This window comes from Ornithodoros turicata, chromosome 2 (genome assembly GCF_037126465.1).
Source record: "Ornithodoros turicata isolate Travis chromosome 2, ASM3712646v1, whole genome shotgun sequence".
In the NCBI taxonomy this organism is placed as follows: domain Eukaryota; kingdom Metazoa; phylum Arthropoda; class Arachnida; order Ixodida; family Argasidae; genus Ornithodoros; species Ornithodoros turicata.
The window spans coordinates 330,227-344,772 of record NC_088202.1 but is presented as its reverse complement, the minus strand read 5'-3'; the positions used below and the strand labels follow the sequence as shown (position 1 = coordinate 344,772).

The 14,546-nt window shown below is 44.2% G+C and overlaps 2 protein-coding genes and 1 long non-coding RNA gene across 3 annotated transcripts in view; all 3 read right to left on the bottom strand.

Moving 5' to 3' along the window:
• LOC135385142 (trichohyalin-like) overlaps nucleotides 1-5,765 on the bottom strand; it is a 48,221-nt gene extending 42,456 nt beyond the window's left edge. The window contains exon 1 of the mRNA XM_064614315.1: nucleotides 5,568-5,765. Coding sequence (XP_064470385.1) covers nucleotides 5,568-5,613 — 46 coding nt within the window. The 5' untranslated portion in view covers nucleotides 5,614-5,765. The remainder of the gene's footprint in view (nucleotides 1-5,567) is intronic.
• A 1,380-nt stretch (nucleotides 5,766-7,145) lies between these two features.
• Nucleotides 7,146-12,599, bottom strand: LOC135382978 (uncharacterized). The gene is made up of 6 exons (XR_010419579.1): nucleotides 12,501-12,599; nucleotides 12,251-12,427; nucleotides 11,672-11,723; nucleotides 11,542-11,587; nucleotides 9,730-9,842; nucleotides 7,146-8,303 (listed from the first exon to the last, which is right to left on the bottom strand). It is a non-coding gene; the product is annotated as an uncharacterized LOC135382978 (long non-coding RNA).
• A 492-nt stretch (nucleotides 12,600-13,091) lies between these two features.
• On the bottom strand, nucleotides 13,092-13,517 carry LOC135386461 (uncharacterized). The gene has a single exon (XM_064616366.1). The coding sequence runs from the start codon at nucleotides 13,515-13,517 to the stop codon at nucleotides 13,092-13,094; it is 426 nt and encodes a 141-aa protein (XP_064472436.1).
• Between the last annotated feature and the right edge of the window lie 1,029 nt (nucleotides 13,518-14,546).

Genomic DNA, 14,546 nt, shown 5'->3' with positions numbered 1-14,546 from the left:
TAGCAGTAGTACAAGCAAAGTAAGTTCGTGAGCATTCAATTTTATTCCAACGTATATGCTTTCCAGGCTTCGATTTGAACTGCTCATTTAGGTTCGTTTTCGGCGATATTCTCGTAATACATCATAATTTTGTCCCTGCTTTATATATAATGTTTTCCGTATGTTGCTTTTCGAAAGTTGTTTAAAGAAACATGGTACTACGCCATCCACGGAAACATTCAAAATAATGAGTGGATTTTCGGAGCGACCCTCCTACGCTGGGGAATACCACACATGCAATCGTTGAAGAACATACAGATGATCGTAGGCCGATATTCGATCACGGAAGTCGAAATTCGGTCAGAGAGCAACACCTCAGGACAAGAGCTCCCATCTCTGTTTACAACAGCTCCGATTACGCGGAGGCTGCTCAATAGATGGCGCGACAAGCGATCAAGTAATGTGATCTTTCCTCGGCGAGAAATCGGAAGTGACGTTTGCGTCTATGTCGTTCGAAAATATCAATGTGGTAAACAGACATGGGAACTCTCGTCCTGAGGTATTGCTCTCTGATCAAATTTCGACTTCCGTGATCGGATATCGGACTACTATCCTCCGTACGCTCTTCAAGGATTGCATGTGTGGGGATTGTTCAGCTGAGTACGTATACGTACTCAGCTGAACAATCCCCACACATACCGACCCTCTTAGCACCCTCTTACCGCGACCGCGACCCTACCGCGACCCTCTTAGCAGTATACTGCTAAGTGGGTCGCTCCGAAAAGCCACTTATTATTTTGAATGGTTCCGTGTCTTAGTCCCACGTTTCTATAAACAGCGTTCAAAAAGCAACACACATGAAACATTATATTTTAAACAATGGCATAATTAGATGTGATTTGTCACGATAATGTCGTCGAAAAGGAACACAAACAAGTAGACTCCAAATCCCTGCCTGAAGAAGGCTACACGCTGGAATAAAAACAAGTACTGACATACTTAGTTTTGTCTGTGTTACTGCTATCGCACCACTAAATTTATTCCCCCAAATAGTTCGGTAGCAAACACGAAATGTGGAGGTGAGCCATGATGCAAAAAGGGGATGAGAAAAGAAAATTATGTGTATGACAATTATTTTAGTGTTGAACTTTAGGTTTGCACACTGCCGTGAAATGCCTCATATTGCTCAACGTGCCATCTTTACTTCACTTCATTACTTCAGTGCCCTCCTCGGCAGCTGAGTCGGTAACGTGTTGGCCTGCTGAGCTCAAATTCGCGGGTTCCGTCGGCGGGGTACTGTCATCGGGACGGTAGCAATGTGGGGAGGCAAACATTGCTTCTGGCACCGTGTGTCGGATATTTCCTACGCACTCCAAGAGAACCTCAAGTGGTCGAAATTATCCGCAGTCCTACCATGCGGCATGTGCAACATGTTGCCATACTGTAGACAAACAAACCTTACGTGTAACATCACGGCACCATTATTATTATTACTTCAGTATTCGAAATGGCTGTGCATTCTTCCGTGAATGTACTGACAAAATAAAATAGTACCTAATCAGATATTGCTGTCAATGAAATTATCCAGTGCAAGTGTGCACGATTCACTACTTTATATGTCAGGCCACCGGCAAGGATCGCACAACTCTCCCCCAAAATTAGATAAATGAGGAACACAAAAAAGGAAGAAGTTACTCCTGAATCCTGATGCGAGTGGGACCTGTAGTTTCATTACTCGAGTACTGAAGCTACAGGTCCCGCTCGCATTATGTTTTATTGACTGTTGTTATTTTTAATCAGGCTACGATCGTAACCTTCATAAAAGCAAGATAGAAACAGTACGCGAGCACAGATACCATATTATAAGCTCGCCGCGCAAATGTGCACTTTTTAGTTACTTTAGTTAGTTATTTACAAATTTATAATCAGTAACAAATTTGTTGTTAGTAAATTCTTAATTCTTCATAAATTAGTTATTTATAAATACCTAGCAACTAATTCAAAATTTTGTCAGAGACTAAGAACATCACGAAGTCAGTGTTCTACCATATGCATAATTTCTGGAAGCTGTTTAAGCTCAACATTTGTATCGTAAACTATTACGATAGAACACCTGCAGACGATACCCCCGAGGTCTTCGAACTGTTCAAACACGCCTGGTTCGTTAAGACTATCCGTAGCCGATGTGATGAAATACAGCATGGCCAAATTCCGTGCACGCGGCATAGCATTCGGTTTCAACTTCAACGGAGAACGTTCTCTCCCCCATTACGGCCGCTCCTCTTCCGAAGCGGAAACTGATAGCGGTGGCAGCACAGTGCAGTCCTCCGTCTGGTCCTCCGTAGCAGACTACAAAATTAATCTTTTTGTCCAGTTTATCACGAAGATTTGGGTGCCCGAAGTGAAAAACTTGCTTGAGAAGAGATGAACGACATGACACCATTCTCAAGCGGCTCATCACTATAGGAAACACTTAATGAGCGTTTTAGTGTTCTTCCCATAGAGCCCCATGTATTGATATCCAAAGCAACAGAAATTTGTATAAATTCAACCAAGTGTCGCACACGAATAAGAAAGGTGTCAGTCAATGCAAGATCGGTCATAGTATTATCCCTGTGACGTTCAATTCAATATGTGCTGCCCTGTCAGAGATGACCTGGACTGTGGACAGAAGGGCCCCATAGAGATTACATTGAGGTGATTCCACCTTAACAGTTTTATGGGAAGAAAACAGGGTGTGAAAAATGACTTCTGTGCTACTTTAATTATTTTGCACGACTGCGAATTGACATAGCGACTTGACGCAAACGGCTTCGTCATCTCGAGATATCGGCCAACAACATATAATTTTGAAGTTCTTGAACATATAAGTTCCGGAAGAAACCTTTGGGATTCCTTTGGGATTTTTTTTGTGGTTGTCCATATATAGGGCAGTGGACAGAGGTGTACAAAAGTGCTCTACAAAATCTCATCTCTATGTAAAAAAATGGCAGACTTGGCCGATCGTTCACTTTACTGTTGTGTTGCGGGTCCTCTGCGTAGCGTCAGTTGAGAAACCAAGAGTCTTGAGTCATGATCCAATGAGTCTTATATGTTGAAGTTATTTCAAGCAAAATCTGAGACCACGTCCAGACCAGCATGCCTGATCGTACGTGGAATCACCGTTTTGTCTCCTATTTCTCTCCCCAAAACAGGGTCTTTCACCTAAAGTTATAAAAAATTCTAAATGTCGACGTACTCGCCGGAGGATTGTGGGACTTTCGGCACTTACCTTCTCGAAACTTTTGCCACCATTTAGAGAGGCTTTAGACATTTTTTTTATTCAGGGAAATTTATTTTTTTGCAATCGAACTTTGAAAATTGTCACGCTAACGTCACTTTTTTACACTCCGCGAGTAACCGCGGACCCAACAAAAACTATGCACAGTATAGCAACAGAAATAGTCGAAAAAATTAATGAAACTGCTGCTTTAGCTCCGCCTGCTTCATTGTCCCAAAAAGGCGCGTGGAAGGTTCGGCGAAGAGGAAGTGCTCCCGCCTCTTGTTTACCTTTTTTCCCCGGCTTTGACCATGATGCTGGTGACGATTGTCTGATCACGATTAATGCAAGACAAATGAAAGCGGGGACCCTTCCTTCTCTAGCGGCACATTTCACGCGCGCTCTATGGCAACAATAAAGCAGACGAGACTAAAGGAGCACTTTTACTAATTCTTTTCGACTATTTATGTTGCTATACTGTGCGTAGTTTTGGTTGGGTCTGCGGTTATCCGTGGAGGACTTCATATTTCTGTAGAAAAAAAGTGAGTTTGGCTTGGCAATTTTCAAAGATCGATTTAAAAAATTAAATTTTCCTCAATTAAACTTTGTCCAAAGCCTTCCTAAGTGGCGGCAAAAGATTCAAGAAGGAAACTGTCGCTTCACAATCCTCCGGCGAGTACGTCGCCTGTTAGAATTTTTTACCACTTTAGGTGAAACACCCTGTATATACACAGGGTTGTCCACCCATCATGAAAGAAATTGATAGCAAATAACGTATGCAACGGCGAGACATCCAGTCAAGGGATTTTTTTTCTGCCAGGAACATTTGCCACATATTAGTACCATTTTTATTTCATTGGAATTTATGTAAATTTTCACACTTTCTCGTTGCATTAAAGGTTCAGCTACCAGTGGGAAAGCAACCTCCCAATCACGGTCACTCAATACTCTTTCTGGTCAGGAAACTCGCGCGAGAATTTCATTTCGGCGGCCGAGCGGCGCGTGGTGGCGCGATCGTTCAGTGGGAGAATTTCTTGTCCGCCTGTGCCTGCGCGTACGGCTTGCATAGTGTTTCTATGGGTGTTTGGAAGAAATTTCCAAAGTTTCCTTCTGACCTTCCAAATAAAACTCCATTCCACCATTTTAAATAGTTTGTTCAGTAAAATGTCCTGGAGCGGATCTGACTCATATGCCGAGGCTATCTACAACGCGATGATAGTGTAGCCGTTGAATTTGATATCTGAACCTTGTCAGCCAAATTCTATAGTTGAAAAGCGCTATCAGGCCACACTAGCAACAGGAAATTCTATCGTGTTAATTTAATAGCCCGGCTTGAATCCTGTTGGAATCAGTAAAGGACCATATCGTTCCCTCCGTAATTACAGAGTATCCGTCCAAACTACATTCAGGAGGCACCAATCATTGTGCCTGCTGGTTTTGTTGTGATCTCTCACAACGGGTTTTCCCATCATCTCTTCCCAAAGTGTGTAAAAATTGCTGTCTACGATATGTTAAACGTTGTGCATAGCACTGCACCACATTAAAAACAAAGTATAAGCACACTTCCTCGCCGAAAAAGATCCAGCCATACGATTTAGAGCATGTGTATCCCCCGGCTCTCCTACCGCCAGAGATCATTTTAGATTATTAAAATACAGGATTTCTATACGATATTCTTCTGAAGCCTTATCTGTCTGCGCTGAAATAGAATCACCTCGTCATTTTATCTCTGTTCAAGTTACAACAAACTACTACGAGGAAAACAAGAAAATCACGCGTTTGGAAAGTTTCGCCCTCACGCAATAACTACGGAAACCGTCATTAGCTTACAATATACCACTGGATTTTGCAACAAAATGCAATAATATGTTTCTCAACCATCATTGAGAGCCCCGAGTGAAAGCAAAATTAAAATTTTCCGTGTCAAAGAAAGACAACAACAAAGGTTGCAATATACGCGCCAAATCTGCAAATTTATGTTCATTGAACTGAAATGTGCCGGCTCAAATCAGGAATCGCTTCGAGAATTAATTGTTTCTGCTATGAACAAGAAATGAACTTTGAAAAGCAGCTTATCAAATATTCCCTGAAAACACACAGTGCTGCGGATACGTCGTCTGCCCGACGAGGGTGTCTCCTCCCGAACAACGCGATCGCCTCAAGCGGGAGCAATTGTCCTTAAGTGGTCTATTGTATTCGGGCGTAGTTTCCTGACCAGAAAGAGTATTGAAGGGCCGTGTTCTAATTCAATGTCCACCGCTATGCACTTCCAATACACAGTTCTACTAAATGACACGTGGCATGGAACAAAGAACCCTGATGTACGTACCGAAAAACAGCAGCCAGATCCCGTGTTCCAGTTTGAATCGAGACATACTGTACGGTTTGTACTATTTGCAGTGACTTACACTTGCGAAGATAAGAATCCAAACGGCACTGCTTCGTTGTGTGACGTTTAGACAAACGTGGCTGCTGCTAACCCGTTATTTCTTAAGCAGCTATGAATTTTGGAGCAGCTGTGTGCGAAGTAATGACGGCATAGCTTCTTGTTGAAACACATTTTACAGGTATTGTGTAAGTTTCTGTATTACGTATATGTCAATCAGTGAGTATAATGTTGTTCATGGCTCAAATAAATTGACTAAGACTTAAACAATGCGCTGTAGACGAAGAGAGACAGGATGATGGATTTCCGAACACAGCCATTTAGTAAAACCACCTCATTCGTTGCGAGAACACATAAGTCAATGTAGTTGTGGTAATGTACCTGTAATTCTCATTATTTTCTTTTCAATCATAGACACTTCCAAGAACAACAGCAGATTCGCGTACTCTTCAGTAATGCTCACAGAAGTACCGCGAGTAAACGTGTGAAACAGTTTTATTCGTATTTATTTATTAAAGAAATGTAGTCACTAAAGGGTATTTATTTTGTGGTAATAGAAGAATGGAAACCTTATGAACGCAAATATCCGGAAGGAAATTCCCGGGAGAAGAGGCCACCGGAAAGAATGACCCCTGAGAGGCTACTCGGAGGCTAATTTTGAATCCCTGACCGATACAGAACAGCGGCGGCTGCAGAAAACCCTGAAAAGTCGATGCAACGCTGCCCCGCTGTACGTACACACAATGGCGGCAGCTATGTTTGTACTTTCTTTTATTTTTATTTACTAGATACTGCAGGCCCACAAGGGTCAAGCAGGAGGGCTAGGTACAAGACAAAATTATGTTACACAGAACAGGATTAGTGAATAATTTGGTGCACAACTAACAATTAGTAACCATAGAACAAATTAGCAACAATATCAATAATCAAGAAACAAGTTAATAGCACTTTCAGAGCCCAAACTACGAGAAGGCCCATTCCTCAATTGTCCTTGGAAAATGAGAATATTTTAACCAATTTGTCTTCGTAAAAATAGGAATCAGTGCATGTCTACCTTGACGGTTGGACTTAGAAATGTATTATGAGTATGTAATATTAATTTGCCGAAATAGACAGCGTACATCAACTACTAAGACTAAGATGAGTACTCTTTCTCCGATTAATAAGGGGACGCACTTCTGCTTGAGGCAACAATTGTGTTGTTGAAAATTCCCACAGGAGGGCCATGGGATTGTGGTATAAGGTCTCACATCGATGCAAGGTCCCCCATTGGTGTGGGATCACACATCATTGTGGGATTCTACATTCCACACCGATGTAGGATCCCACAACCCACATCGATGTAGTGCTCGACATCCCATTCCATCATGTGAAGCAGTGGTTCTGTTAGTGTCTGCCTTTGTACTCTGATCTCAACTCTGGGAGCATGTAGTGCTGTACATGAATCTTATGGTTGGATAATGTATCCAGGAGTAATGTGCTACCACGCCACTACATTTGCCAATTACTTGCGCATTTATTCATGTCATTTAACATTACCCTTATGTGCGCCCTAAACACCGCTTTTCTGGTGGCCATTTCTTTGGCCCTCTTCTCTCTCTCCTCCGTGCTTTCACGGGAAAGACTTGCAGGGGCCGTCATCTCGACATATCAGTTGAAGGCATCTGAAAATCAAATAATATGCATTGTACTGTGAAAATATTGCAAGTGCTGGATATAATGACGAGAAAGTGAAAGCATACTGCTACCACGCACGGCCAAGAAGAGTAACACGGTTCAGGATTCATGCAGGCGTTTTGCAGGCTTCATGGCACAACAGGGCGTGCAGAGATACACACACAAAAAAATGTGTTTCTCAAAGGATAAAAGACATCGTGGTAACAGTAGAGCGAGTACTACCGTAACGACGACAAGGGTCAAACATCACACTGCACATATTTGGGCTTACGCGCAGGCTTTGCTCCCGAATTGGTGACAACCTTGACCATCAGAGAAAGGTCAGAGTGGCAAACCCTATCCGTGATCCAATGAGATGGGTGCATTGCAAAGAGTGGACCCACAAAGACCGACCAAACGCTGGAAAGTGATGGAGCATGGTGTACGACAGATTTGTTCAGCTTTATCGGTGTGCCAGCAAAGAACACCTCAACCGAAATCGACCACTTCATATGAGCCCATCCTGTTAACTGTTTTGCCAATATCTGAACATGTTATAGTGTTGGCCGGAATACCTACGCTGACACAGTCTACAGGCTAAGTCGTACTACGGGACCAAGCTCGATCCTTTGTACAGGGACATGACAGACAAGATTTTGGTACTGAACTCAACTACGGCACAGACACTGTTAAAGATAATGTTGATAGATCGAGGTAACCTGACATTCAAAGCTGTGCCTGTTAAATTTGTACACAGTACCTAAGAAGCACATGCAATATATATTAGACATGTGGCTACTAAGTTTGCACTACAGAGAGCTTTCTTCACGTCAGAGCCTTCTTGGGTGGCCAGCCCTCTTTCTTGAAGCTCCTGGTTGCTTCACCAGTGATACTCCTTCCGACGAGTTCCCTAGGGTCCCACAATGATCGATAAATTTCTCGGCAAAACAAGGAGTCCGTCTTCGCTTCACTGGAAAAGACCCACTTGTATAGTTCGATGTAGATGTCGTGGCCGAAATGCACCTAAAAATATATAAGTAAAAAATGTGAGTTACATCATCTGAGTTACCTTTCCAGTTAAAAACAGGGTACTACACTAAATTCCACTGTCTGATCTGAGGCGCCTTTTTTTGCTCCCTGGCACGATATCTGCATTTCACTGGTTGTTTCGGATTGGATTCGGGTGTTCCACTGGTCATCTTGTTATGATTTACGAGCGTCAATGTGAGTCGACCAAATCCGTTCCAAGTGGCGGGAAGCATGCGAACAAGTTCCTCTTTTACCCATTCTGAGGGATTTGTTCCCTCCGCCGTGGCAGACGCCTTTCCCACAAGCTTCTGACACCCAAATAGGGCATCTTCCTGGAAACGTTAAAGGTAGAAGCCCCAAAGCCACCTACAAAACGGGAGACCATCGGGTCCTCGTCGTCTTCCCCTACGATCCGAGGTACAGGACAGTTGTAACGGCGAGCTTCTGTACACCTTTTGTATTGAATGTAATAATCACTTTCAACTAGTTTGCCCCCCTTGTGCCCGTCCCTCATTTTATGGTTTGCCCAATTCTTATAATGAGAGTCGCAACACAGCCCACAGGTTCCCCGAGAAAAAGTAATGGTTCCGAAAAGTGGGCCGTGATAAGGTACCATTCTTAGACCGGCAGGACAAAATAAAAAGTTCTGGAAGGTCCGGTTGAGGTCATGAACAAACTCTCCGAAACCAACTACGTTATCCAAATGAGGCGCCAGAAGGAGTTAAGGACATACCACGCGAATCTGATAAAACCTTACGCGGAATGGGAGGTCATGATCAGTTTGGTATTAAACCTGCAGGACGAGATGCCGCCAGATATTCCAGAAAAAACCTGCATTCGGTCGGTCAGGAGAACTGGCCCTGAACTGACAAGGTGGGCCAGTGTGTGCGCTTCGACGGTAAGGAAACATAATGAAACACAATGTATCCGTTCATCTGAGTGTTGATTTTCGCTCTTGTCCCCAACTGCCAGAAATGGCACAGAGCACTATGTATAATATGCTCCTCGACATGTGCACTGCTTCCAACATGTCTGCCTGCAAAGCCATTCTATTGTAACTTTTAATTGCGAATTTTAATCAATTTGAAATTTACGTGGGCGGTACCCCTTTTCCAAGCTTCATGCGTGGTCACGGCACCGGTTCACTGAAATCGTGTAATTGCTGAGCATTATTGCTTACAGTGGCCAATGTTTTTGCACCGTGTATATTGTCCATTACAATACACTCTTAATCAGGTGCACTTAATACAGGATTAAGCGACTGTAAAAGTGTAGCTCATCCTCAGCTTGTGAGCTTATGCACACTTATGTATCTCTGTGATACCTACACAATCCCTACATATATCACCTTGCCATTCTTGACACCAAAGAACTGATCATCATACTGTGAGGCATTTAAAGCCTCTTCAGAACCCATTACCTTCACCTGTGATGCAACAGGTGGCAACAGCAGGACTTCCTCTTCAGCTCTTTGTGTGAGTGTCAGAGCATGCTCAGCAATCAAAGGTGGCACTTCCTGGGACATTTCACACACTGTAAGTGAAGACAGATAATTGAGCCTCTATGTGCAACAAGGGGTATGCCGACTTTACCACTTTTTAATGTTACTGTTGCAAACGATTCCAAATCTACGAAACTATATTAAAAATAATTCTGATTACGATCGGACATTCCCCTGCATTGATATGCATGCAAAACACAACCAGCTTAAGCACAGTTACAGTGTTCTAGGTGAGGTGGCGCCATGAGTGACTGTGTTATTGAGACCCCAAAGAAAGATTCCATGGTACAAAAGCCTAAGCAATGGGTGAATGCTGAAGACGACACGACGAGACAGCTCAAACTAGCAGAACCAGCTTAAAAGGCTCCTTGTGTTGGCCTTGTTCCTTTTCTTCTCGCTCCTCCTTTCCTTGTTTCTTTTCCATGCGTCAACTCTGTATATATTTTGCCTGTATAGCTTGTAGCAATTAAACGTTTCTGCGGGTTTGAGGTGCCCCGTCGTGTCGTATTCAGTGTTCAGCCATTGCTCAGGCTTTAGTACCATGGAGCTTGTCCACCGCCTTGCCTGCGTCTACGCCATTTAGCTGTTGCCAAAGAGGGATTGCTCTGTACACGGTTTACAACAATAACTGATAATTGAGCTTGAGCGTAGCCTCATTGTAACTACTACTGAGATAACATTGTGCAATAGAGCTGAGCATTCACGAAATATTCGCTCCGGGTCACGCATTTCAGTGCAAAACACATTGCGGTCCCAACCACACGCCAAAAGGGCCAGAAAAAAAGGTAAATTAAGTAGAGATGGAACGAATCTCTAATTTTCCGAATCCGAATCCGAATCCGAATCTAAGGAAGGCTGTGTGAATCCATGAATCTTACAATCTCGAATCTTTCGAACCCCTCCTTAAAAATAGTTTGAATAGCCAGAAAAAAAACACACTTATACTGAAAAGTGTTTTGAAGCAGAATATGAGATATTTGTTTGATGACAAACAAATTCAATAATAGTTCATGCTCATGAAAACATATACCATAAACTTCTGGTTAACTGTTTTTATTTAACCTGCTGTTCACCGACTACAGGAAATACATAATTCTCGAGTTTAATCGATTTCACCAAAACCATGTTACTTTTCAAAATTTAACGAAAGAGTTCCTACCTGAGCTCTTTCATTCCAGAACAGCAACGATAACAGATAAATTATTGATGATGAATGGGGAACTTGGCCACATGAGAACAATGTAAACAATCAAACAAGAAAACACACGCCGACCAATCAGGCTTTCGGCGGACTCCGGAGGCACCAATTTCAAAAAGGAACAAACAAACGTGGCTGGTGGATTCGAAAGATTCGATTAGGCGTTTTGGACACTGGGATTCGGATTCCGGAATCTCGAATACGTGCCTATCGGGATTCAGGAATTCGAATCACAGTGTCCAAAACGGCGAATCGAATCTTTCGAATCCACCAGCCAGGTTTCTTTGATTCTGCCTGGTTGGTCGACGTATGTTTTCTTGTTTGATTGTTTACATTGTTCTCATGTGGCCAAGTTCCCCATTCATAATCATCTAAAAAGGTAGAATTTCTAACTCAAGCTGGTAGAACGACATTGTACCATTTCGGGCCAATCCCCGCGCGCCTTCTCCACTGCGGCTATAAGCGACGGCGTCCCTTTCCCTTGCTACTCTCTCCCATGTTGTCTCCAAGAAAAAAGGTGTAGAATATCCTACCTACGCTGGTAGAACGAGGGCTTCAACTCTGTGGTTTGTTTCTGCTCTGCAGTTCACCCAAAAGGTAAAATTGGTTTGAGTAGAAATGTGGATGCAATCCAACACTACCGGGACGGGTAGAAAATTATACCTTTTTCTTTGAGTGTAGGATTCGAGGATTAGCGTATTCGGCTGACACACCCCTAAAATGAAGTAAAGAAAGGGAATGAAGTCACTGTGTGAAGACGCGTAAATTGTTCCGAATGGGCATCTGAACGGCTATATCAATCAATTTGTTTTGTAACTGTGTCGTGGATCCCCACTGAGACGAGTTTTGTAAAGGAAGACCCCGCATGTAAAAAACAAAAAGAGTAAAAGAAATAATCCCCACTGAGACGAGCTACTAGCGTTATGTAAAAGAAGGGGATATCTCGATACAGTGTTTGCCACTAATTATCCGCAGATCCTTGAATCGTAGAGCGATGTCTCACAAATGAAATATATTTCAGATACTTAGCTACGCATCTGTGCAGTTTTGTATGTCTCAAGTGGTGCGCACACAGTACAATGACATACGGAAAGCTACCTCTGTCCTTCTCGAGTGCATGAACCCTGACTCATCCCGTTACTGCATACAGATGCTGAATTACATTGAAGGGCATCACATCTGAATATTAAGTTTAGATTTTAGTGTCAGTCATGTAAAACAACATGCTCAGACTCGTTTTACCTTCTTAGACATGTTGTTCGTTACAGGGCCTGAGATGTCGTAGCGTGTACCAAAGGTGTCTCGCAGATGATCCCTCATAGCTGTCTGTCCAGTGGTCACCTGTGTCTTGATGGACAGTGGTCGCGCGATCCGATTGTGGGCTTATAGCCCTCTCGGTATTCTTTTATAGCTGTATCCCTGTGCAGGATGTTTAGAAATTACACACGGAAGAACACCTCACAACATGGATGCATATTTTGTTGAGCTGTACCTTTGCTTCGGTCTACCGCAGTTGATGCCCTGGCATTCCAACACGCCCACGCCCAACAACCACGTCCACTTCGTCGCTCAGCGGTGCCAAAAGATCACGCTGACGCACCTGCAGCTCGGTTTTATTTCCCCTGTAGAAAGACGAAGTTATGTACAATATATACAGGGTTGCCAATGTGGCTACCAACACACACCCCTTCACGTTGGTAACCAGGTGTATTGCAGCCAGCCAGACTAGTCGCCACTTCTCAAGGTTCGACTGAGACTGTGCAAGCTGTAACCCGCATCCGGTTGCACACACCAGATTTTTCACGCTGCCAACCGCCTTAGTCAGGTAGTCTGCCGTCATTCGATCTGTTGGGAGGTAGGTCATGACGAAATCCCCGTTCTCTACTTCTCGTCTCGCAAAGAGATATTTAAGGTTAATATGTTTTAAACGCTGGTGCTTGACAGGATTTTCCATTAGGCATATCGCGGAATGGTTGTCACTCCTAATTTCTATTCCTTTAGTGCCTTATTTATTAATCCAAGTTCATCAAGTAGCATTTGTAGCCATTTGCCTTCCTTGATTGCCTCCGTAGCGGCGATGTACTCAGCCTCGCACGTCGAGAGCGCGACCACTTGCTGCTTGGTCGATCTCCAACTTACGACTCCCTTCGACAGCGTATCCATTCCGTGAATGGCCCGTTCCTGACTCGTTCCAGCTTGCGTCGCAATGTCCGACGACAGGTTCGCCACATACCCGATACGTAATCCCAGCGTCTTTTGTGCCTTGTAGGTACCGTGGCACACTTTTCGCCATCTTCCAGCGTGTGATGGGGAAGTTGGTATTGTACTGGCTCAAAAAGTGAGTCGCGAATGCAATGTCTGGGTGAGTGCCTTGGACGAGGTACATAAAATTCCCAATCAGGTTTTGGTAGGGTATGGATGGGGGCCTCTCCTCTGTCGGTGCCGGTTCGTCTGTGTAGCTCCCACGTCCTGTTTCCATAGGAGTCTTGACGGGCTTGCAGCCTTCCATGTGGTAACGTTTTAAGATGTCCTTTATGTACTTTCTTGGCTTATCGTCAGTTGCTTTGTCTGCTTTTTGCGGTCCACTTGGATGCCAAGAATGTACTTTGGTTCGCCGATGTCTTTAATGGCTACCCTCTTCCCCAGGTTTGCAATTGATTCTTCCATGGCCTTCGTGCTGGTCGCTAACAGAAGTATGTTGTCGACATATACGCCAAGGTCAATTTTGGTCTTCCCCATCTCCAGTACGTAGACGCAGTTGTCCGATTCTAGTCTCCTGTACCCCTGATCTCTGAGGACAGAGTCGAGAGTCTTGTATCATGCCCGCCCTGCTTGCTTAAGGCCGTAGAGTGATGTGTTTAACTTGTACACTTTGGAGTCGGCACTAGCGCTTCCCGGGGTTGCTCCATGTACACCTCTTCGTTGTGGGTCCCGTGGAGATACGTTGTTTTGACGTCTAATTGTCTCATAAACATCCCCTCTTCATTCGCCAGTGCCAGCAGCATTCGCAGACTGGTTATTTTCACGACAGGCGAAAAAGTCTTGTAGTAATCGAAACCATAGACTTGCGATGTGCCTACTGCCACCACACGAGCCTTGAACTTCCCCGCTTGATTTCCTTTTAATCCGATAAACCCACTTCGGTTTTACAATGTTGGCGCCGGGCTGTCTCGGAACGAGGGTCCACGTGTTCATATCATGGAGCGACTTCAACTCGTCTTGCATCGCTTCATTCCATCGCTCCTTCTGAGGCTAACTTACTGCCTCCTCGTAAGAGTGCGGCTCCTTGAGCTCCACCTCCGCCATTTCGCAGTAACTGCGTTTCGTCGTGTCGATCTGTAGGCGTCGGGGTGGCCTGCTGATCCTTGCTGATCTGCGGAGTCCGTGATCCTCGTTGTGTTCTTGCTGGTCTCGATCATCGCCCAAGCCGTCGCCCCTGTGCAGATCCTCACCGGCGCAACAGGCGCCTTCGGTGCTGCCCTCTGAACGCACATCTTCGTAGACAGTAACGACGTCGTCATGATCGTCATGGTTTCTG